Source organism: Papio anubis, chromosome 1, assembly GCF_008728515.1.
Source record: "Papio anubis isolate 15944 chromosome 1, Panubis1.0, whole genome shotgun sequence".
Lineage (NCBI taxonomy): Eukaryota > Metazoa > Chordata > Mammalia > Primates > Cercopithecidae > Papio > Papio anubis.
This window is the reverse complement of record NC_044976.1, coordinates 68,630,486-68,655,889: the sequence shown is the minus strand read 5'-3', so window position 1 is coordinate 68,655,889 and position 25,404 is coordinate 68,630,486. Positions and strand designations below refer to the sequence as shown.

General features: G+C 35.7%; 1 protein-coding gene across 3 annotated transcripts in view; it reads left to right on the top strand.

Annotated features, from left to right (window-relative positions):
* Window positions 1–25,404, top strand: part of ANKRD13C (ankyrin repeat domain 13C) — an 88,005-nt gene that overhangs the window by 23,295 nt on the left and 39,306 nt on the right. For all 3 annotated transcript variants that reach the window (XM_021942956.2, XM_021942955.2, XM_021942947.2), the window contains exons 3-6: window positions 8,411–8,515; window positions 17,705–17,790; window positions 19,581–19,626; window positions 24,375–24,441. In XM_021942956.2, the coding sequence (XP_021798648.1) occupies window positions 8,411–8,515; window positions 17,705–17,790; window positions 19,581–19,626; window positions 24,375–24,441 (304 nt within the window). The remainder of the gene's footprint in view (window positions 1–8,410; window positions 8,516–17,704; window positions 17,791–19,580; window positions 19,627–24,374; window positions 24,442–25,404) is intronic.

Here is a 25,404-nt window from a genome sequence, read left to right as displayed (position 1 = left end):
CCTTCCTAATTTAGCACTTTAGTAGTTAATATGGATTTACCAGGATTTGAATGTGAAATGAAGCCTATCTGCCATCTCTGGTTTAGGGTTCTAATTTTATTTTTCCACTCAAATATATTCTGACAGAGGGTATTCTAATTTTAGATAGATGTACTATTATGCTTCATCATATGTTTATATCAGCCTGTTTTAAAATGTATTTCAGCCAGGCGTGGTGGCTCACATCTGTAATCCTAGCACTTTGGGAGGCCGAGGCGGGCAGATCACTTGAGGTCAGGAGTTTGAGACAACCTGGGCACCATGGCAAAACCCCGTCTCTACTAAAAATACAAAAGTTAGCCGGGCATGGTGACACATGCCTATAATCCCAGTTACTTGGGAGGCTGAGAAAGGAGAATCACTTGAACCCGGGAGGTGGAGGTTGCAGTGAGCCGAGATCATACCACAGCACTGCAGCCTGGACGACAGAGCGAGACTTCGTTTCAACAACAACAACAAATTAAAATATGTTTCATAAAATATTAGTTTCTTTGCATCCATTGAAGTACAGGAGAAAAACCACATTAGTTTCATGGGATATTGAAAGGTATTTAGAAGAAAATAGAGTTTTCAGAGCAAATCAATTTGAAAAATATTAGGTAAATAAAAGTTAAAAAGTTTTCTTTGTTGTGGAACTTGTTAGAAATCTGATATGCTAATATGCATTGTAATGTTTCAAGTTGGGGCATGTGTTGGCCATAGTGGTCAGAGTTCCCCACAGTTATTTGATGTTTGCTCTTTTTCGCAAGTATCTTGACAGACTAGAGTTCTGTGGGATGTATTCTGGGAAACACTTGGTTAGATGACTCAGGATCTGCAAATAATGTTGGCATTTGTTGTTTCTGAATCCTTTTCAAATAGAGTAGACACAACCGATTACATACTGATCCATTAGCATTTTTCCAGTTGTGTACCCTTTTTTTTTTTTGCTTTTTTTCTTACGATCTTTATGTATGTGTTTGTATAATTCTCTTTTAAAATAACTCCAAACAAACTTGAAAGTCTGTTTATATTTTTTATATTTGGTTGCAAAAGAGTGAGATTGGAATATGTAGCGGAAAATAAAACATCTACTTTATACTTAGTGTTTCTTTTTTTTTTTTTTTTTTTGGGTTGGAGTCTAACTCTGTTGCCCAGGCTGGAGTGCAGTGGGATGATCTTGGCTCACTGCAACCTCTGCCTCCTGAGTTCAAGCCATTCTCCCACCTCAGCCTCCCTAGTAGTAGCTGGGATTACAGGCATGCATTACTATGCCAGGCTATTTTTGTATTGTTAGCAGAGATGGGGTTTCACCACGTTGGCCAGGCTGGTCTCGAACTCCTGACCTCAGGTGATTTACCCACCTCGGCCTCCCAAAGTGCTGAGATTACAGAACCACCCCGCCTGGCCTACTTAGTGTTCTATATATTGCTTTTACATTATATCATTGTTCAGCCTAGATAGTCTATTCCCTTTTATCTTGTTTTAAGATACACTGTACCTTTAGTGATTTCATTTAGTAGTAGCTGGGATTACAGGCGTGTGTTACTATGCCCGGCTGATTTTTGTATTGTTAGTAAAGACAGGGTTTCTCCATGTTGGCCAGGCTGGTCTCGAACTTCTGACCTCAGGTGATTTACCCACCTTGGCCTCCCAAAGTACTGAGATTATAGGTAGGAGTCACCATGCCTGGCCTACTTAGTGTTCTATACATTGCTTTTACATTATATCATTGTTCAACCTAGACAGTCTATTCTCTTTTATCTTCTTTTAAGATACACTGTACCTTTAGTGATTTCATTGTTGAAGTGCGTGTTCTGTTTGTGTACTTTTCTATAAACACAACAAAATTTCCCAGGGCCTTCAAATAATATTTTGATTGCGGTAAAGAGAATCTTTTATACTTCTACATGCTTTCTTTCTTTCACGCATCTTAACCTACTGAATAGCGTTAATTTTTCACCACAGAAACTGATTTTTTTCTGAATTTCTGAGTCCATTGACTAATATTAGTGATGTCACATGGGAGGTTATTGAACTGTGGATTTGGATGGAAATGAAGAAGAATATTATACTTAATTAAGGAAGATTTCAGGAAGTTTTACGAGATGATATAGAAAAAGTAATCTTTAATTCTTAACCTTTTGGTTGAAAACATCAGAGAAAGGTTTTTCAAACCAGTTGCTGCAACTTTTAATTCATTTCAGTCTTTTTTGGATCTGCAATTTTTAATTTTTTTCCTAAAGTAACTTTAGAATTAATAAGGTTTCTCACTTTAATAACTCTAGATATTCTGTTGTTTCCAACTGTCCTATTTTTCTCTTTTTTTTGTTTTTGAGACAGAGTCTTGCTCTGTTGCCCAGGCTGGAGTGCAGTGGCACGATCTCGGCTCACTGCAAGCTCTGCCTCCTGGGTTCATGCCATTCTCCTGCCTCAGCCTCCCAAGTAGCTGGCTCTATAGGTGCCCGCCACCACGCCTGGCTAATTCTTTGTATTTTTTTTTTAGTAGAGATGGGGTTTCACCGTGTTGGCCAGGATGGTCTTGATCTCCTGACGTCGTGATCTGCCCGCCTCGGCCTCCCAAAGTACTGGGATTACAGGCGTGAGCCATCGCGCCCAGCTAACTGACCTATTTTTCTCATTGATTCTCTGTATATTTGATCACCTTTATAGTTCTTACTTATTAATCTGTGATTTCTTTCTGTTTTTTTTTTTTTTTTTTTTTTTTTTTTTGGTTTGTTTGTTTTTTGAGATGGAGTCTCACCCAGCCTGGAGTGCAGTGGCATGGTCTCTGCTCACTGTAACCTCCGCCTCTCGGGTTCAGGCAATTCTCCTACATCAGCCTCCTGAGTGGCCAGGATTACAGGCGCATGCCACCACGTATGGCTAAGTTTTTTATTTTTAGTGCAGACAGGGTTTTGCCATGTTGGCCAGACAGGTATCAAACCCCATACCTCATGATCCGCCCACCTTGACCTCCCAAAGTGCTGGGATTATAGGCATGCGCCACTGTTCCTGGTCTAAATGTGTGATTTCTATTCCTCATAATTTGCGTTTTCCACAATCCTTGTCTTGACTTCTTCCTGGCACATTTATGCATTCTTTAAGCCTTAGTGCCTAATTGTTAACTACCTTCTTTTCTTATTATGCATTGTTAACATTACCGAGAGAAGACATTTGATTGATCTAATTTTTTTTTTTTTGAGACGGAATCTTGTCCTGTCACCGAGGCTGGAGTGCAGTGGTGCGATATCGGCTCACTGGAACCTCTGCCCCCTGGTTTCAAACGATTCTCCTGCCTCCGCCTCCTGAGTAGCTGGGATTGCAGGTGTGTGCCACCACCCCTGGCTAATTTTTGTATGTTTAGTAGAGCTGGGGTTTCACCATGTTGGTCAGGCTGGTCTCAAACTCCTGACCTCCTGATCCACCCACCTCAGCCTCCTAAAGTCCTGAGATTACAGGTGTGAGCCACTGCACCTGGCCACCAGTTCTTTTTTTTTTTAAAATTATAAGACTATGTCATAGGTTATTAGCATATCTATGAGTATCTAATTTTTTATTAGTTGCTAATCTCTACTTCAGCTGAGTTGTGACTAGTGAGTGAAGGGCATCTGTTCTGCTGGGTCTGTGGCATATCAGAAACATTGTTGACATGTCTAGGATAATATGTAAATCTTATATGAATTCTAAGGTATTGCTTTAGATATTGTTGTGCAACTTGCTTTTTAATATTTTTATATTATCTTTTTTTCTTTTCTTTTTTTTTTTTTTTTGAGACAGAGTCTTGCTTTGTTGCCCAGACTGGTGTGCAGTGATGCAATCTTGGCTTACCACAACCTCCGCCTCCTGAGTTCAAGCGGTTCTCCTGCCTCAGCCTCCTGAGTAGCTGGGACTACAGGCGTGTGCCACCACGCCCAGCTAATTTTTGTATTTTTAGTAGAGTCGGGGTTTCACTATGTTGGCCAGGCTGGTCTCGAACTTGTGATCCACCCACCTCAGCCTCCCAAAGTGCTGGGAGTACAGGTGTGAGCCGCTGCTCCTGGCCCATTTTTTTCTTTAATGACTTTTTTTGGTTACTAACACATGCATGTTGAAACACTTGAAATCATACAATACATAGATATATAAAAACATCATCTCTCTACTTTTTTTCCTGATGTAGTTAACATTTACAGCCTCATGGATATCCTTTCATATCGTATGCTTTACTTACAACACAGACTTTGTCTTCATGGAAGTAGAATCCCTACAGATAGTACTTTGCCATATTTTTCTTTTCTTTCAAAAGTCTACCATGAAATAGCTATAGAAATTTGTAGATATCTTACATGTTTACATTCCCGTATACATGTATACATACAAACATATTTACAAAACCCAGTGGTTTTTTGGGAGATGGGTCCATTTGTTTTTATTCTTTTTTTAAAAAAATTTTCTTTTTATCTTGGCTGTCATCCCCTCTTCTTATTAATCCCCTTTTCAATAAACATGGTAACGCATGTTAAAACCTGCTAGATATTCTTATATACATTTCTGTATGCTTATTATTATATAGAAATATTTGTGCATGTGTCTGAACATATATACATTCGTGTATGTAGTTTTTTACTCATTCCTTTAATTTATTTATTTAGTTATTTATTTATTGAGTCAGAGTCTCGCTCTGTTGCCCAGGCTGGAGCGCAATGGCGCTATCTCGGCTCACTGAGACCTCTGCCTCCAGGCTTCAAGCGATTCTACTGCCTCAGCCTCTGAGTACTGTGATTACAGGTGTGTGCCACCACACCTGGTTACTTTGTGTATTTTTAGTAGAGATAGGGTTTCACCATGTTGGCCAGGTTGGTCTTGAACTCCCGACCTCAGGTGATCTGCCCACCTTGGCCTCCCAAAGTGCTGGGATTATCGGTGTGAGCCACTGCACCTAGGCTTACTCATTGCTTTTTAAACAATGCAATCATTATATACTTTTGTGTTGAGCAGATGAATTGTATCACTTAGCAGTACACCATGAAAATTCCTTTAAGCCTGTTGGGATGGCTCTAATTGATTCCTTTTTTTGATTTATTTAATTCCTTTATCCTTCTCAATATTTTATTATAAAAAATTTTAAATATACCCCCAAAATTGAAAGATTATCACAACAAACACTCAAATACTTTCCACATAGACTCAATAATTAACATTGTTTCATATTTTAATTTATCTTTGTATGTTTTATATATATAAATTTTTGTTGTTGTTGTCATTTGTTTGTTTTGTTTGTGTTTTTGAGCTGGAGTCTCACTCAGTGGCATGGTCTTGGCTCACTGCAACCTCTGCCTTCTGGGTTCAAGCAGTTCTCCTGCCTCAGCCTCCGTAGTAGCTGGGATTACAAGCCAATGCCAACATGCCTAGCTAATTTTTTTGTATTTTAGTAGAGACAGGTTTCAGCATGTTGGCCAGGTTGGTCTTGAACTCCTGACCTCAGATGATCTGCCCCCCTCAGCCTCCCAAAGTGTTGGGATTACAAGTGTGAGCCACTGCTCCTGGCCTGTATATATTGTTTTTGTTTTACCATTTGAAACCTAAATGTAGATATTATGACATTTTACTCCCAAATACTTCAGCATGCACCTCTAAGAATACAGATGTTCTCCTTCATAACCACATTATCATTATCACACCAAGGAAAATTAATGATATCTTTAAAATATCGTGTCATACCCAATGCATATTGAGATTTCTCCAATTGTTCCCAGAATGTCATTTATAGGTTTTTTTATATTGAAACATGACCCAGTTGAGGGTCACTCATTGCATTTGGTTGTTATGTCTCATAATCTAGAGCAGTTTGCTCACCTTTTCCCCAACTTTGTGCCCAACTTTTTTGAAAAGTCTTGACCAGTTAACTTGTAGAACGTCCTTTTTCTCGGATTTGCCTGATCATTTTCTCTCCATATTTCTTAACCTGTTCTTTATCCTTTGTTTTTTCTGTGAATTGAAAATTAGCTATAGAGGCTTTATTAGATTCAGGTTAAACATTTCTGGATAGAATATTTCATAGGTGAAATTAGGAACTTTACATATATCACATTGGAAACACACAATACTAGATTATTTCATTGTTAATTGCCACTAAGTTAGATAGTTTAAGTGATGATCTTCAAACATATCCATTGTAAAGGAACATTTTTCTGTTTGTTATTAGTAAATATTCTTGGGACAATACTTCGGTTCCATGTGAATATCCTATTCCCAGCATAAAGCCTTTTACCTACTGGCTTTAGCGTTCAATAAAGACCTTTGCCTAAACCAGTTACATGGGGTTTTATGTTAAATTACATGGGTATTATGTTAAATTTTCTAATTTTATCATTTATTCTACATTTATTAGGTAGCATTGCATTATTCTGTAAGTAAGAACTTATTGCCCTCCCTTTTATTTCTTGATGTTGTTATGGGCTTATCAGTTTTTTTTTTTCAATGTGTTACAACTAGTTAGCCATTATTCTTTTTGATGCTAAATTTCCCAAATTTGGCTCACCATTCAAGCTAGCTTCTCTGTACTTTTGATATGACTCTAGTCTTAAAAAAATGACTGTATATTATTACTGTAATGTAGATGCAACATGCCTATTATTGCCCTACTGTGGACATTCACTTTGTTTCCAGTATAATTGCCATACAAACAACACTAAAATAAACATTCGTTTATTTTCTTTTATACCTATTTATATATATAGGTATATAAGAATACCTATATTTTTATATACTGTTACTGGATTGAAACACTGCTATGAAATTTCTGTATTTATTTTACATTATTGTAATAAAGTTCCCTGCTAGTATATTTATTTCCTCTATCACTAGGAATAGTGCTAAAGTGCCATTTGTTCTCCACCTTAGCCAACCCACATTACACTGTCTTGACACTCTTACTTCTTTTAAAGCACTTATCATTATCTTGCATTATTTTTCTTTTCTAGTTATTAATTTACATGTTATATTCCAACATAGGAATTGCGCTGTTCGATAGCAATACCTTATCTAGTACCTGGTATTTAGAAATTGCATATAATGGACATTTGGTAAATATTTGCTGAATTATTGATTGAATGAATGGATGGATGGCTGTCTTTTTTTATTTATTTTTTTTTTGAGAAAGAGTTTGGCTCTTGTTGCCCAGGCTGGAGTGCAATGGTGCAATCTCGGCTCACTGCAACCTCTGCCTCCCGGGTTCAAGCGATTCTCCTGCCTCAGCTTCCTGAGTAACTGGGATTACAGGCATGCGCCACCATGCTCAGATAATTTTGTATTTTTAGTAGAGATAGTATTTCTCCATGTTGGTCAGGCTGATCTGGAACTCCCAACCTCAGGTGATCGGCCCACTTCGGCCTCCCAAAGTGTTGGGATTACAGGCGTGAGCCACCGCGCCCGGCGTGGGCCTCAGTTTTAACTTTTTTCCTGTTAAATAAACTTTTTATTTTATTTTAAGATGGAGTCTTGGCTGTGTTACGCAGGGTGGAATATAGTGACGCAATCTCGGCTCACTGCAACCTCTGTCTCCCGGGTTCACGCGATTCTCCTGCCTCAGCCTCCCAATTTGCCGGGACTACAGGCGCATACCACCATGCCTGGCTAATTTTTTGTATTTTTAGTAGAGACGGGGTTTCACCGTGTTAGCCAGGATGGTCTCGATATCCTGACCTCGTGATCTGCCTGCGTCGGCCTCCCAAAGTGCTGGCATTACAGGCATGAGCCGCTGCGCCCGGCCAACTTTTTATTTTTAATTAAAGAAAAAGTTTTCTCAACCTATAGAAAGGTCTATACCTTAGACCTCTTTTGATTATTTGAAAAACTATCTAGATTTGTCGTTGTATCATAAGCCGAGTTTTGCCCCTTTTTTGAACATTTTTCCAACAATAAGAATTATAAAATTTGAAAAATAAGTGTTTATAGGAAACATTACTGACTCTTTTTGAAAGCACTTTTGTTTCTGAAATAAAAAATGAACTTTCTATTTGACATTATGGACATAAAAATCCTCTTTTGGGTTTTACTAGCTGATAGATATTTGCATGTAAATCACTCTTGAAGTTCTTGGGTTATCTTTTAGAGTATGAAAACATGAAAAAAATACTCTTGGGAACAATTATTAGGGAACATGATACCTTCTTTGCAGAGAGATCCAATTTACTTTTAGGTAGTAGAATGGATACTTTTTAAATCTAGGGATCTGAAATTACCTGGTTTAGTTAGATACACAGGAATTTTTCAAATTACATAATTCTACATGGTACAGCGTTTATTTAATCTATTTATGTTAATTTGGTATTTTAAACTTTTATATATTTATATTTAGAGATTCTAAAAATTGCATGATGTTTGATATTATTACTACTTTATTTTGCAGAATGTGCCCATTTACTTTTGGCTCACAATGCTCCAGTCAAGGTGAAAAATGCTCAGGGATGGAGCCCTCTGGCGGAAGCCATCAGCTATGGAGATAGACAGATGAGTAAGCAATATGAATTACTGTTGTTGATGTATCTTCTAAAAATATGAAGTCATGCATTTGAAATATTCTTCATTCAATTTAACTTGCCATGATATGAACATTTGCAATTATATATAAACTTACTTATGAATTATTTATGACTTAGGAACTTGAACATTGGGTGGTACACAGAAAGAATTGAGAAATCACGTTTAAAATTATGAATTTTTTTCTTTTGCAGCATTCTACCTTACTGATGTTCTCTGATTTTTTTTTTTTATTCATCCATAATACAGGATTTTAAAAAAATGAATAACCTGACTGTCTTTTTGGCAACTGCTTAACTATTTAGGCCATTATTGGAACTAAAAATAACCATAATGTTACAATAGTTACCTGCTTTAGTTGGTAGGTATAGATTTTGCTGGAAGCAAGGAAGAAGACTGTCTCTATTTTGTTTTAGTCATTAAAAGAGTATTTCCAAAACATGTTGTATTCTTTTTGATAATATGCTGAATGTTCAGTTATTCCAGTCTCCTTCCTCCTACCCGTAATTTTTTTCAACTTCACATACAGATCTTATTTTTGTCAAGTATATCTCAGTAGTGGAAAATTTTACAAAACTTAATCTGGACGAATGGGAATATTATCTTGCTGATAATATTATCTTTATAGTTTTAGGCTGAAAATGATTAAATCTAACTTTGTGGAAAAAAATAAAAAACGTTGGCAGCTTTATTAAAGAAATGCATAATGTGGAACTCTTCTAGGATGTTACATAGATTCAGTCTTACTTTGATGTTATGTTTTGGGCTCTTCTGGGCACTTAAGATTTGGCAGGCTGGGCGCAGTGGCTCACGCCTGTAATCCCAGCACTTTTGGGAGGCCAAGGCGGGAGGATCACCTGAGGTCAGGAGTTCACCACCAGCCTGGCCAACGTGGTGAAACCCCGTCTCCACTAAAAATACAAAAAAATAGCTGGGCATGGTGGTGGGCGCCTGTAATCTCAGCTACTCAGGAGGCTGAGGCAAGAGAATCGCTTGAGCCCAGGAGGTGGAGGTTGCAGTGAGCGGAGATCGCGCCATTGTACTCTAGCCCAGGCGACAAGAGCAAGACTCCGTCTCAAAAAAAAAAAAAAAAATTATTTAGCTGTATATTCTACAATGGCACAATCTTGGCTCACTGCAACCTCCACCTCCAGCGTTCAAGGGGTTTTCCTGCCTCAGCCTCCCAAGTAGCTGGGATCACAGGCGCTTGCCACCACGCTTGGCTTATTTTTGTATTTTTGGCAGAGACGGGGTTTCACCATGTTAGTCAGGCTGGTCTCAAACTCCTGACCTCGTGATCTGCCCGCCTTGGCCTCCCAAAGTGCTAGGATTACAGGCATGAGCCACCGTGCTCAGCCTATAAACAACTTTTAATGGTGAAGTTATATTTGGGTCTAAGATTTACTGAGATAAAATTGTAATATTTTAACAACTAAAATGAGTGTATTTTTTTTTTTTATTTGTTATACATTGACAGTTGTCCTTTCTGGACATGTATCAGGAGACTCTCATGAGAGCAAGAAACAATACTAATCCTAGAACTATTTCAAGGAAAAGATAAAAAATGTGAAAATGCAAAAGAAAGTGATAATAAGAGTTGCAACAACTGGTCTGAAGAAACTTCCTCTGATTTTTCTAACTAATTAACACAGTGGAGAGGAAAGCAGATTGGCTTCTGGGTTTCTGTCTAGTGTGACTTTTGTGACTTTCAATTATTCTTTTTTTTTTTTTTTTTTGAGATGGAGTTCCACTCTTGTTGCCCAGACTGGAGTGCAATGGCAGGATCTAGGCTCACCAGCAAACTCTGCCTCCCTGGTTCAGGCGATTCTCCTGCCCCAGTAGCTGGCATTATAGGCATGCATCACCACACCTGGCTAATTTTGTATTTTTAGTAGAGATGGGGTTTCTCCATGTTGGTCAGGCTGGTCTCAAACTCCTGACCTCAGGTGATCCACCAGCCTCGGCCTCCCAGAATGCTGGGATTACAGGTGTGAGCCACTGCACTCGGCCTCAAGGATTCTTTTATTCAGAATCAGTATTTACTGAGTCCTTACTAGAAAACATGTGTGCATATTAAGATGTGGAGAATAAAATACCTCGTCTCTTCTGTTTAAGAATTCATAATTACTGGGAAGGCCAATAAACAAAATTATCATGGAAAATTAGTTAAAGGATATTTAACAATCAATTTAAAGGTAAAAGATTGAGGCTCGGATAGTTGAGATCTGTTCTTAAAGTGATTTTCTTAGGTAGAGTGATATCTTAGCCATTCTAAATAATACTCCATTGACTATTATTATGTAATTATATAGCCATAATTGCTCAGTGTTGATATTTTCATTACTTTCCATCACGTAAAACAAATACTTAACTGCTAACTTAAAGGATAATTAATTGAATAACTCTTATGGTGCATATTTAGAAATATTAATATAAATGTATAATGGTGTTAAACATGTGTCTGTACTTATTTTTATTTATTTATTTATTTTTGAGGCCGAGTTCCTGTGATTCTCATGCCTTAGCCTCCCGAGTAGCTAGGACTACAGGTGCCTGCCACCGCACCTGGCTAATTTTTGAATTTTTAGTAGAGATGAGGGTTTTACCATGTTGGCCAGGCTGGTCTCGAACTCCTGACCTCAGGTAATCCACTTGCCTTAGCCTCCCAAAGTGCTGGGATTACAGGCGTTAGCCACCACACCTGGCTATGTCTGTACTTTGAAATTATCTTAAGCACTGTGATTAAGTTTTTGATTTTTTAGCTTGTGTTACATTAACATTTTCTGGGCTCAGAAAATTATATTTTTTGAGAAATCAGAGATAATCTAATATTATTAATTATTGGCAAAACTTTGTCACCTATTTGTCCATTTTTTCTGATTTCTGATAATTTTGCTAACATTCTTGTACCACAAAACACACAATGCAAACTACTTGTCAGAAACTGTTTAGAATCATTTCACTAATAAGTAATAAAGTTTCAAGATTATATTGCTTTTGTGCCTTACAGTGGTTACCTGGTAAACAGTGATCAGCCCAGACCAGTGTGAGATAGAGATATGGATACAAGTAAAAAGCCTTTTTTCCCCCACAATTTGTCCCTCACCCATGGTCCCTAGCTTTCTCTGATATAGACAGCTCTGGTTTCTTTATGCACTCTGGGATCTAGTTGTGTTTTGTCTCTCCAGAAGTTGCTCACAGTTTGTGTGCAGATTTATGTCATGGTATACTTATATTATGGTAGCTTTGGGAATTCTATCGGCCTTTGTCTTTTTTTTGTGGCACATCAAAGGTTAATGTGGTGTGAGAGACAGCAATTCGTACTGGTTTACAGTCTTACGTTGAACTAGAAGTCTTCATTTAGCCTTCAATTTTATATTTCTTTTTGAGAGAAGGCTTTCCTCAACTTTTAGAGTAGCTTAAGTTCTTCTTGTTTTACATTTTCAAAGTGGTTTAGTCTTTTCCTTTGCAATATGTTGCATACTTCTTATTAATTTTTCAGTATGTGTTCCCTACTCTGTGTATCTTGATAATATAAGCTTTGTGAGACTTCAAGTCATGCATATGTTGTCTTATTCACCCCTTTATCTCTGGTACAATATTTGTTTAATGAATTAATGAAGAGATGAATAAAAACTGCAAAGAAAATTCGAGACTGTGTATCAAGAATCAAAATTTTTCTTAAAAGTATTATATTAGATGCCAGTAATCCCAGCACTTTGGGAGGCCAAAGCAGGCAGATTGCTTGAGCCTGGGGAACATAGGGGGACCCCAACACTGCAAAAAGTACAAAAATTAGCTGGTGTGGTAATGTGTACTTATAGTCCCAGCTATGTGGGAGCCTGAGGTAGGAGAATTGCTTGAACCTGGGAGGCAGAGGTATCAGTGAGCTGAGATCACACCACTGCACTCCAACCTGGGTAACAGAGTGAGACTCGGTCTAAAAAAAAAAAGAAAAAAGTAAAGAATTATAGTAGGACTTTTACTTATCACAACTCTCCTGAGTTTTCAAAACTTTATAATGTTTTTTCTTATAAGAAAATGATGACATTCATTGTAGAAAATTAGGAATTATAGGGGGAAAAAAAGAAAATAATATCACTCACAGATAACCACTGTTGGGTCAGGTGCAGTGGGGCATGCCTATAATCCCAGCACTTTAGGAGGCTGAGACAGGTGGGTCGCTTGAGCCAGGAGTTCAAGACCAGCCTAAGCAACATGGCAAAAACCTGTCTCTACAAAAAAACACAAAAATTAGCCAGGCATGTTGGTGTGCGTGTGTGGTCCCAGCTTCTTGGGAACTGAGATGGGAGGATCCACTTGAGCCTGGGAGGCTGAGGCTGTGGTGAGTCGACATTGTGCCGTTGTACTCCAGCCTGGAGCCTGGGACAAAGCGAGACCCTGTCTCAAGGAAAAAAAAAAAAAAAAAAAAAGACAACCACTGTTGATATTTTGTTATATTTTAGTTTCATCTTCTGGTCATATTATTCTCTACATAAAATTCTTTAAAACTTCCTGTTCTGAGGACAAAGACCAAAATTGCTAATTTTGTTTATGAGGTCCAGTATGATAGTATCACTTCTTTGTCTCCTTCCTCATCTTGTTCTCTCCATCTGGCTTTCTATGTGTCAGCTGGGCTGGCTTTTTGGTTTCTCATAGTCCTCATACTTATATATCCCCCTCTTTTTGTCACAGCTCTTTAAGATTCTTCAGATCTCAGCTCAAGTACAAGGAAATTTTCTCTGCTCATATACTGTGTCAGAACTCTGCCCATTCCCTTTAGGCAGAGTGTATGAGGCCAGGAGTTGTCTATTTGTGTTCTAAATACCTACTGGATGTGTCAGAAACATAGTCAGGATGTGCCATTAAGTATGATGTTGAGGAAGTCATCCTACTTTAGGGAGAGAGACCAGTGAATATTCTGTGGCATTCTGAAGTATTTACAAAGTCCTGGGGGAAACAGATGAGTGGAAAAGTTATTCAGGTTTTTAGCAAGGTGTTTGGTTCTTAAAACTGTCTCAAAGGATTTTAGGAGCTAAAAAGGTGGGTGAAGACATTCTACTCTGCGAGAGTGGAATGTGTATAAAGTGTGGAAATGTAAAAAAACAAGGCATATGCTAGGGAACAATATATATTTGGCGGCTTCTTTTTTTTTTTTTTGAGATGGAGTTTCCCTCTTGTTGCTCAGGGTGGAGTGCAATGGTGCGATCTTGGCTCTCTGCAGCCTCTGCCTCTCAGGTTCAGCGATTCTCCTGCCCCAGCCTCCTGAGTAGCTGGGATTACAGGTACTTGCCACCATGCCCAGCTATTTTTCTTTTTGTATTTTTAGTAGAGACGGAGTTTCACTATGTTGGCCAGGCTGGTCTCGAACTCCTGACCTCAGGCAGTCCACCTGGCTTGGCCTTCCAAAGTGCTGAGATTATAGGCATGAGCCACCGTGCCCCTGTATTTGGCTTCTTAATGATACATGGCAAAGATGGATGAAGGGGCAAAGACCAGTGTTGGGAAATGAAGTTGTAGTGATAAAGGGACCACATTGGTATCAGCTTTATGTACTATTCAAGATTTTAATCTCAATTTCTGGTCTCTGCAAAAGCCTGGAAGACTTCAAAGCAGGGACTGATATTATTAGATAAGTGAAAAGACTTTCTAATTAATACAGTGGAGTCAGGGAGGCAAGAGATATTTAGAAGAAAACATTTTTGGAAAAATGAGTTAAGCTTGACTTAAAGACATAGTGTTTTTAGAGAAGAAAGGGATAGATTAGAAAGTAATTAAAAGAAAGATTTAGCTGGGCGTGGTGGCTCATGCCTGTAATCCCAGCACTTTGGGAGGCTGAGGTGGGCGGATCATGAGGTCAAGAGATCTAGACCATCCTGGCCAACATGGTGAAACCCCGTCTCTACTAAAAATACAAAAATTAGCTGGGCGTGGTGGTGCGCGCCTGTAGTCCCAGCTACTCTGGAGGCTGAGGCAGGAGAATAGCTTGAACCCGAGAGGCAGAGGTTGCGGTGAGCTGAGATCGCGCCACTGCATTCCAGCCTGGTGACAGAGCAGGACTCCGTCTCAAAAAAAAAAAAAAAAAAAAAGAAAGATTTAACAGAATGGATTATCTCTTGGATATAGGTAATGATAGAATGATTCAGAGTAACTCTAAGGTCTCTATTATGGATTGATGGTGATTTCATTAATTAATTGATATGTAGACTATAGGAGCAAGAGCAGTATGGTCTTTAATTTGTGTTAGATTTGTTGGGTTTGAATCAGCTGTAGCACATCAGGTAGAATTGTCCAAGTGGGAAGCAGGAAATAGATTGGAGCTTAGAAGGAAGAGGAGTGCAAAAGATGCAGATTTAAGTAATACTTGGAGCAGTAGGGCATAGTCCAAAAGTTTTACATCAAACTGTAAACTTCAGTTGGAGAAGGAGGAATGAGAAAGTAAAATTATTTGCGGTTTATGGACTTTTGCATTTGAGTCTTTGTATGAATTCTCTTATCACCTAAATCCTCTAAAGCTAATTTTATCTTCATTATTAATCAGTATTAGTAAAATTCTTACAATATGGGAATACAAATACTGCAATACTGCTGCCTAAAAAGGATACTGGTAATTTTGTGTAATTGCTTTCTGAATGTTTGTGCATCCATAAGAAGTTTGAGTTTCTGGTATTTTTCAATATGAAGTCTTATATAGAAAAAGGAATCTCTTTGCATGTGTTATTATACTATGCTTATATACAGTGGTTGCCATTACCTTTTTAATAATGTTTAGTCGTTATTTATTGAATGCCTTCAGTCAGTTACAATTATATTTAGTTAATAAAATCAGGCTGATAAAAAAATATATAGCCTCTGCTTTTTATTGAAAGACCCTTTCTATCTAGGAATTGAATTCTTTTCATTCTCTACATTCAACCAAGGTCCATTTCAATCTGAAGGTAGATTGAATAAGATTTATTAAGGTACTTGAGCTTATAGTGGAAAACAATGACCATTAAAAAGAATTTTACTACATTTGGGTAATGTAACTTTGACATTAAAGTTAAATATAACGAACAGGAAGGTTTGTCAGATTCATACGAACTTGAATCTGTAAATGATTATCTAAGTCATTGATTCTGAGACTTTTTGGATTTCACAGACCAGAAAAAATTTTTTTACTGGTGATTGATATAGGGAATCTAACTTTTTCATTTTAGACAATCAGAACTTTATAAAAAAGATAACTACTGTCTTTTGTGATCCACATTTTATTTTTTAAAAAGATATTTGAAACCAAAAGTAGGAAGAATAGTCTTCTAAAAATTTATTAAGAAAAAACTCATTCTAGTACACGTTTTTTCTCATTTTCTGCATATCATCGGAAACTCAAACAATTGGGCACAGAAATGTAGGTTCGTATTTGGGAACTACTGATTGAGGTCACTGAGCTAATAAATGGTAGAACTGAAACTAGGTCCTATGTTTCCTGATTTCTGTGTCTCAGTTTTTATTATTTTGAGACACCTTCAGTAATTTAAACATTGTTCTTTGATTTTTGGCTTTTTAAAATATATTGGAATTTAGTTAGACCTGTAGTTAAAAATAAGAAGAGCTCCTACTATTTTTATATCCTTCCCTAGATTTTTCCTAATTTTGGGCCTATGTGGACAAAAAAAAATCTGGTCCAAGCTTTCACTACTTTCTTTTTTTATTCGCCTTCTGGTTCTGCGTTCCACGTGGGACTTGAAGTGGTTTATAAGAATGCATACTGTGAAATAGTAAAAATAATTTACTGATTTTTAAAAAGCCCTCAGAACGCATATGTATATGTATGTATATGAAAAATATGTTAGAATCAGGAGGAAATTAGCATGTATTGATGTATATATTTCCCCCAATGTACATTTTTCCATGTTCTTATTTTTTCTATGTTTATTTCATTCAAGTCTAATATTTTTTCTTATTTTGATAAATGTTAAGGATTAATTGATTGATTTTTGCCAGTGAATTTTAGACCTTCTTTCTAACAGATAAAAATTGTGTTTAGTTAATTGCAGGCACAGTGTCTTGCTCTGTCACCCAGGTTGGAGTGCAGTGGTCATAGCTTACTGCAGCCTCAAACTCTTGGGCACAACCAGTCCTCCTGCTTCAGCCTCCCAAGTAGCTAGGACCACAGGTACACACCATCAAGCCCTGGCTAATTTTTTTTTTTTTTTTTAAATAGAAATGGGGTCTCACTATGTTTCCCAGGCTGGTCTCGAACCCCTGGGCTCAAGTGATCCTCTCACCTTAACCTCCTGAGTAGCTGGGACTACAGATGCAGGCCACTGTGCCCTTACTTCTATTCTTACTTGACAAAGGAGAGGGGAAAAAAAAGAAAGTTTAGAGAAATTAGGTAGTAACTTGTCCAAGTTTACACACAACCACTAAATGGTAAAGCTGGGGTTTGAATTTTAGCGATGTGCTTAAATCTCAGTCTCTTAGTAATTGAAAATATACTGCGGAGGACTTTAGGTTTTCTTAGATTCAGAAGTTCTTTTTCCAGATACAATAAGATTCATTTTTGTGTTTTTTATACTGTGCTGGTAGTATGTGAAGGTACATCCTCCAGTGAAAAAAGAACAGATACACCTGGTAACAATTATAGGTAATTATATGTTTTTAGAAAAGTGGCTTCCAGTGGGATTTTTGAGATCTGTTGTTTTTGAGATCTTCCTTGAGGTCAGTGTTCTATTAGGATATTGCATCGTTTGAATGAGTTTGGTTATCTTGGCACAGTTAGGCAAATCCTTACTGATAATTAAAAACTAGTAAAAGCTAGTGTGAATATGGTGTAGGTTGATGTTGAAATATCTCTTCTCATTTTTCTTTGGGGATCATACCAGTTTTATTAAACTTACTTACTAACTTATTCTATCTATATAGGTCCCATGTTCTCTGACTTCTGTGTCTCAGCTTCTTTTACTATTCCAAGAGACCTTCAGTAATTTAAACATTGCTCTTTGATTTTTGGCCTTTCAAAATGTATTGTGGTTGTAGATACACACACACACACATATACACGCACATGCATGTGTGCATGTGTGTACATGTATTATCTGTCTATATGTGTAATAAGCCAGTGGTGTTTTTATTGCATGATGAAAATTTAAATTAGTTATTTTTAAAATTTAAACTTTAGTTACAGCTCTTTTGAGGAAGCTTAAGCAGCAATCCAGGGAAAGTGTTGAAGAAAAACGACCTCGATTATTAAAAGCCCTGAAAGAGGTAAGCTATATTTCTTTGTTTATTTTGCACCTTGGGAGTAATTATAAGTGTAGTTTTAAGCATTTTTTTCTTAATACAATTGAAATTCTCACTTATTAAGGGCCAAAATATGGTAAAAAATTATACCTAAATTACGTAATAATTATAGTGTATAAATGTGATCTTCTACACCTCACTTTGAACTAGGAAGATAAAGATTTATTACTTTCAATAAATTAGATAAGTGGTCTAAAGAAAAAAAAAGGAGATAAGTCGTAGTTAATGGCAATAATTTTCCTTTGCCTTTGAATTAGAAGATTCTCTAGAACTAAAGCCATTGCTACGAGAAGTGGCAGGCTATTTTATTTTTATTTATTTATTTATTTTGAGACAGCACCTCACTCTGTCACCAGCTAATTTTTTGTATTTTTAGTAGAGATGGGGTTTCTCCATGTTGCCCAGGCTGGTCTCAAACTCCTGAGCTCAAGCAATCCACCTGCCTCAGCCTCCTAGAGTGCTGGGATTATAGGTGTGAGCCACCGTGCCCAGCCTGTATATTCTTTATATAACAAAAACCCTTTTTATCTGTCCTACGTCCTTGTGGTAAGAGCTGGGTATGCTGGCACAAAAAAGAGAGTGGTTTGTTTTCTGTTGTTACTCTCTTCCTCTGTATTTCTGCTGCCTCAAAGAACTGTGGGAGAAAGATTAGACCTGTCATGATGTTATGGTGATAGCTTGTCTCTGTTAGCCGTGCCTTTTTTTTTTTTTTTTTTAAAGATCTGAAGAAATAAAGAAAAAGCCAGAAAAATATTTTACTTGTGTTGCAATGATTTCTACTATTAGCATTCACTTTTATCACTTTTTGAAAAAGAAAGACTAACTTGTTGATGGTGCTATATTTCTAATGCTCTACTTCCATTTAGAACATACACTCTTCACAGTTACAATCTTTGGTGTCTAACTTCTGATTTGCAAAATAAAAATTTTTTTTCGGCTGGGCATGGTGACTCATGCCTGTAAACCCAGCACTTTGGGAGGCCGAGGTGGGTGGATCACCTGAGGTCAGGAGTTCGAGCCTAGCGTGACCAAAAAGGTGAAACCCTGTCTCTACTAAAAATTAAAAAAAAAAATTAGCCAGGCGTGGTGGCAGGCGCCTGTAGTCCCAGCTACTTGGGAGACTAGGACAGGAGAATTGCTTGAACCCAGGAGGCAGAGGTTGCAGTGAGCCAAGATCATGCCACTGTACTCCAACCTGGGCAATGGAGTGAGACTGTGTCTCAAAAAAAATAAAAAAATTTTTTCATAGATATTATATGATGACATGTTTCAGATTTTATAAACTTGTATTATCGCTTTACAGAAAAATATTTTCTATTACAATGGGCCATTTTTTAAATGCCATTATGAGGCTATACAAATAATCATTTTGGTAGTAATTTTTAATAACACTTCTAAAGTTAACTATTTAAAAAATAATATTTATTGTTATTGTTATTTTGTTTATACTGGGAAGTATAATATGTGTTGATGGAAATTTAAATGCTTACCAGTTTCAGATATGTTACTATGTAATTAAAATGTTCTTATAAAATATACAGGTGCATATTTTCCTTTGTAATTAAGTATAGTAATGCATGTATTATAATGTTTTAAGGAATAGCCATATTTTTTCTATCAAATTCCAAACATTAAAGTTAATATTTTATCATTTTCTATTTCTGACTAGAGACCTTTGATGATAAAAGATTTTTTAAAGCATAAGAGCTGTTAACTAAGGTGCATTTAGTAATTATTCATATTTCATTTTTCAGCTAGGTGACTTTTATCTAGAACTTCACTGGGATTTTCAAAGCTGGGGTAAGAGTGTGCTATGTTTTACTATAAAATATGTACTCATGCAGAAATGCAAGTACAAAAATGCCTATCATATAGAAATGTTAAGATAACAAATTTAATACTTGCTGTGAGGAAAAGTATTTTTCGTGACGTTGACTGTAATCATTATAAAGCCCTATAATATTTAATTATTCCAAATTGATTAGTAACTTTAATAAATCTTTTTTTTTTTTTTTTTTTTTTTTTTTTTTGGTTGAGACAAGTTCTTACTGTTGCCCTGGCTGGAAAGTAGTATGATCATAGCTTACTACAGCCTTGAATTCTTGGGCTCAAGCAATCCTTCCTGCTCAGCCTCCTGAGTAGCTAGGACCGCAGGCACATGCCATCACACCTGGCTAATTATTCTATTTTTTGTAGAGATGGAATCTCATTTTGTTTCCCAGGCTGGTCTAGAACACCTGGGCTCAAGCAATCCTCCTACTTCGGCCTCTCAAAGTGCTTGGATTACAGAAGTGAGCCACCACATCTGGCCAATAGTTTATATTTTTAAGGTTGAAAATGCTACTTTTAGTTTTAAAAATTTTGTTTTACAAACAGCATTTAAAATTTAATAATAGAATGCAAGGAGTTTTCAGAAAAGAAAATAATTATGGGATTATAGGACTACTGAATTTAAGGATGTTTGAAATCTAGTACTTAGATCTCTGAATGTGGAGAATTTAGTTAACATCTTTTGTTTATGTATATTTTGTTGTATTTCAGTTATTTTGCCTCTTGCATACTTTATAGCCACTTTCTTTACATACCATTTGGTTGAACAGTGATTCCAATGACTTATGAAAGACCCTAATTTTGCCCCAGATTTTTTTGCAGTCATTTATTGACTTACCTTAACAAGATTTTTCTCCTCCTCATAAAACTTTCATATCCAAATATGAAGTTTGATTCTAGTGACCTTTATTTTACTAACTAAACAACTAAATTTTGTTGTTTTTAAAGATTTAAAAAAATGTAATCTGTAAAAATGTTTGGACATAATGAGCTTCTGTGCGTTTTTGTTAAAGCATCTAAATTAATTTTTGTTGTTTTGGAGACAGAGTCTCACTCACTGTGTTGCCCAGGCACATATGCATATTATACCAAATGAGGAACTTTGGGCTAATAATTCAAAGTCAGTAGAATAGGAATTATGAACTAGCAAATCTGTTTCTTTTCAGTTCTACATTCTGTGCCTCTATGATTTTCTCTATACATTTAAAAACAAATTCTAGACTGTGAAATGGAAATTACTTACAGTACTTAGCCCCATCCAGTGCTGCTACTGCCCTTCCCAGGCAATTTGTAGTGGGATTTCCAGAGCAAGGCTCTGTCTGAAAAAAAAAAAAAGGAAAAGTAATAGAAATTTCACAGTTTTAGGCCTGGTCTATGTTAGGTGAATAAATGCAACTTAATTTAAAACATTACATTCTGGCATTTGTTAACCTAGAGGAAGTTATGATATTCTCACAATATACTTGGGTTTGCAAATTCAGCTTCAACTCATCAGTAAGAAAATAGGTTATACAATATACTATATAGCAGTAAAATGCCTAGGAAGTTACCAGATTTAAACTTTAATTAACAATTATACTTGTTATTTCTTCTAATTCCCTTATATCTTCTGATTTCTTCTGAAAAAATAAATGCAGCCATAAATCTGAAGTCCATTAACACTTATTTCTCTCTACTGTATGAAAAAATAGTAGTTTTCTACTGTCTTGAGAAAGCGTCTGGCCTCTTTTCAACAAGTAATAATTTTCTACAAATTATATTTTTGATAAACTGCCTTCTCTATTTGGAACTTTTAGATACAAATCAGACTACAGCTTATGTAAATTTTAAACATTGATTTTATAACATGTATACATTTCTACAAATTGTATTATGCTTTTTAGTTAGTTTTGACTAATACAAATTATAATTTAATACTAAAATTTTCCTCAGAATTTACAAAGATTTTAATCTATTTTTAATAGACTATTCACTGTTAAAGTTTTGAACATTATAGAAAATTAATCAGGTATTTTTAAGTTTCTCTGTTACCACTTCCCAGAGGTGACCATTGTTAACATTTCGTATGACTACTTTCAAATGCTTTTCAGTGCTTGCTAAAGTGTTTGTGTATATATCTACGCACACACAACCCCTCAGAATTAGGGTTTTTTTCTCCCATGGCATCATACTATTATATTGTTATGCAAGTTGGCATATTTATTTATTTATTTATTGAGAGGGAGTCTCACTCTATCACCGAGGCTGGAGTGCAGTCATGTGATCTCAGCTCAATGCAAACTCCACCTCCCGGGTTCAAGTGATCCTACCACTTCAGCTTCCTGAGTAGCTGGGACTACATGCGTGCGCCTTATATTTTTAGTAGAGACAGGGTTTCACCGCGTTGGCCAGGCTGGAACTCCTGACCTCTGATGATCCGCCTTCCTCAGCCTCCCAAAGTGCTGGAATTACAGGCGTGAGCTACTACACCCAGCTGTCATTTTTATTCAACCAATTATAGGCATCTTACCGTATTTCATGTGGTAATACTTCACTAATTTTAACAGCTGCATAATACTTTGTGGCATGGATGATTAAGATTTTTCTAGTGTGTTTAATCCTTGTATAAAGAATTTTAATTCTAAATTTAATCAGTTTTTTCTCACATTTTTATAACTCTAGCTCAGGCTAGTTTGACTCTGTTAAAGATTATGCAGTCTTGTTGCTCTGTTACTTTTATGCCTTATTCGGGGGTCCTGGTGTCCTAGAACACATAGAAAAACAGGTTTATAGTAGCCTTGTGTAGTAAAGGAGCTCCAAGTTAGATTGGTCTAAAACATGAATACTATCTTTTTTACCCCATTTTTTCCCCATCTATAGAGACCCCAGTCCTGCTTTGTGATCCTAAACTGGGTTGTTCCTTGAGTATTTTGGCTCTTTAACTGATTCCCTTAGTAATCATTAGTGGTTGGAATTCTAAAATAGTCAATGTATATTGCTGAACAAAATGTTATAAAATAGTTTAAAAGTGATATTTTAATTATACTAAAAGATATAAATACATGCAATCACTTCTAAAATTGTGTATATATCTACAGTTATAAACAACACATTATAAATGTTGCATAATTGAGTTCCTGAAGTAACCATGAGACAGTTGTCCGAAGTATTTCTTCTCTGAGAACTTGACTTTGATGCAAAAAGTCAGCACATCTGTTTCATTCCTAATAAAGGATTTTACTGATTTAAAGTCACAACTATTAGTACATGATGATTAGATGTCATATATAATTCTAAAACGAAACCCGTTGGCTTCTAGATAGCCTAGATCTTTTATTAGATTTTATGATCAAGCTTTAAGAGTTTTGGCATATTTCTTTCCCTTGTCAAAACACATAATAATTTTTAAAACAGTAAGCGAAAAATAAGGGGAAGCCAAGAAATACTGAAATCAGGGTGAGTTTACTTTTGAGATAGTAGAGCATACTTTTTTTTATGCTGTTACTTATATTCAGACTTCGGAGAAAATAGCCACAGACTTAGTAACAAGTTTGAAGGTAACTGAAATATTACAGCCTGGGTTTTTAGGTATATAAAAGCTTTGAATTGGAATCAGAAGTACCGGCCCCTAAGTATTTGACATGGCAAATCACATATTTTATATGTTTTCTGAGCTTGATTCTTCATTTTTAAAATGAGGATAATACTAACTACCCCAACTGTTGCAAACTTTCTTTTGATGTATATGAAATAAAATCATTTTTTTGAAGAAAGCCTTTTGTATACTGTAATACTTTGTATACTATAAAGTATACTATAAAGCCCTTTATATACTATAAAGTGTCAAATGATTTATAATATGATCACTACTTTAAATTTTGCATTATGCAGATAGCATGTTTTAACTAAAAGACTAATTTTCTATTTTTATTTGTTATCTACAGAATCAATCCATCCTGTATTTGCGACTGTTAATTGTATATTACACACACACTTATGTACACATGTGCCTGTGATATGGTCTTAATTTCAAGAATTTGAGCTTCACATTTTTTTCATTTCTTTATACATGGTAGTTTATTATAGCCTGTTATACAGCTTTATTTATCCGTAGAATAACTCCTATCTCCCCAAAATAGCAGATAATAAATAATAAAAAACTATCAGAATACAGCTTGTGGCTTGTATATGAGCTATAGATAGCAACATAGGAATGTAGAAGTCTATAGATACAGATTTTGAAACTCAGGTACATTAAGTCTAAATAAGGCATATATTTGGGATTCAAACTCAAATTTAACTGTCTCACTTCAAAGATGCCTCTTTCTATTATACACATTACTTTCCTGCAATTTTTCCAAATTTTATTTAAAAAATTAGATAAGGTTCAGGTCTATCTGGTTACCCATTCAGGAGGGTTTAGTTACCATAGGGTATTGTTTACTCATCTATAATATGCAGTCTGTACCTGAGTGGCATCATATTGAGTCTGCTACCCTTGTTTGTGGGTGGGATAGGAGTATAGTAAACTATACAGAAATTACAAGTAACTAGTAGATATTTGAAGTTGCTCAAAATTGTTTTTTATATTTTATTTATTTTTAAATGGAAAAATACTATTTGAAAAGAAATTATTATAATTTGATAATAAAATGTCACATTACTCTTTTAATTTAAAAGTTTGTAAATATCTCAAAATTTAGATAGTTATTTTTTATCTTTTGTTTTTAAAAATACAGTGCCTTTACTTTCCCGAATTCTGCCTTCCGATGCATGTAAAATATACAAACAAGGTATCAATATCAGGTAAGGTGATTTGATTTTTTTCTCAGTAAAAGAAAGTTGAGATTTAGAGGAAGGTTTTTTTCCCTGTAATCATAACTTACATATGTTTTATGATGTTAAAATGCTGTAACAGATCCACAATATTTTATCTCATTTGAGACATATAGATAAAAAATCAAAGACATAGAAACTTTGTTTTATTTTTTATTACTTAGAGAACAAACTCAAAGTGGAAAAGACATAAAATCTTGACTAAAGCAAAGATACTATTCTTATGTAACTACAGACTATCTAGAAGGCAAACAGTGAGAATCTTGATATAATATTAAGATTTACAGTGGTTACCTTCCTGATCCTGGATTTTTTAAGGAATAAGGGACACATAAGGAAGACCCAATTATTGACTTTTTCTCCATCTGTTTCATATATTTCCTTCCCCTGTTTACTCATCCGTGCATCTGTTCTTCCATTCATTCATTTATCTAGCCATTCCAGTGAATACTTTGAGGCTAATTTTAATTTCCTTCTATTCTATTCCTTTTATAACTAAGATTAATGTTTGGATCTGATGGAAAATACATCTATTTAACTTATATGAGAATTTTACTTTTATCATTCTTTATTTTGCTTTATAATAATATAGCCATATTTATAAATTATCTATTTGTAAACTATATATAATGCTAGTGAATATGCCAACTTCTATATATATGTGTACATATATTGGTATATTTATAAATAGTATACATGTATATATAAAATTTTGTGTATGTGTGTGTCTATATATCTCCAGAATATTAATTTGAATGTTTAAGGGTCTAGAACTAGAAATAACTTGAAGGATTATCTCATATTAAGTCCTCATTTAGAGATGAGAAAGCTCAGATAAGTTAAGTGATTTTTTTACAAGAGCATTTTACAAATTAATGGCTGAACCAGGACTTCTGACTTCTTGTTCGTTGTTCTTGTCACCATGACACAAAG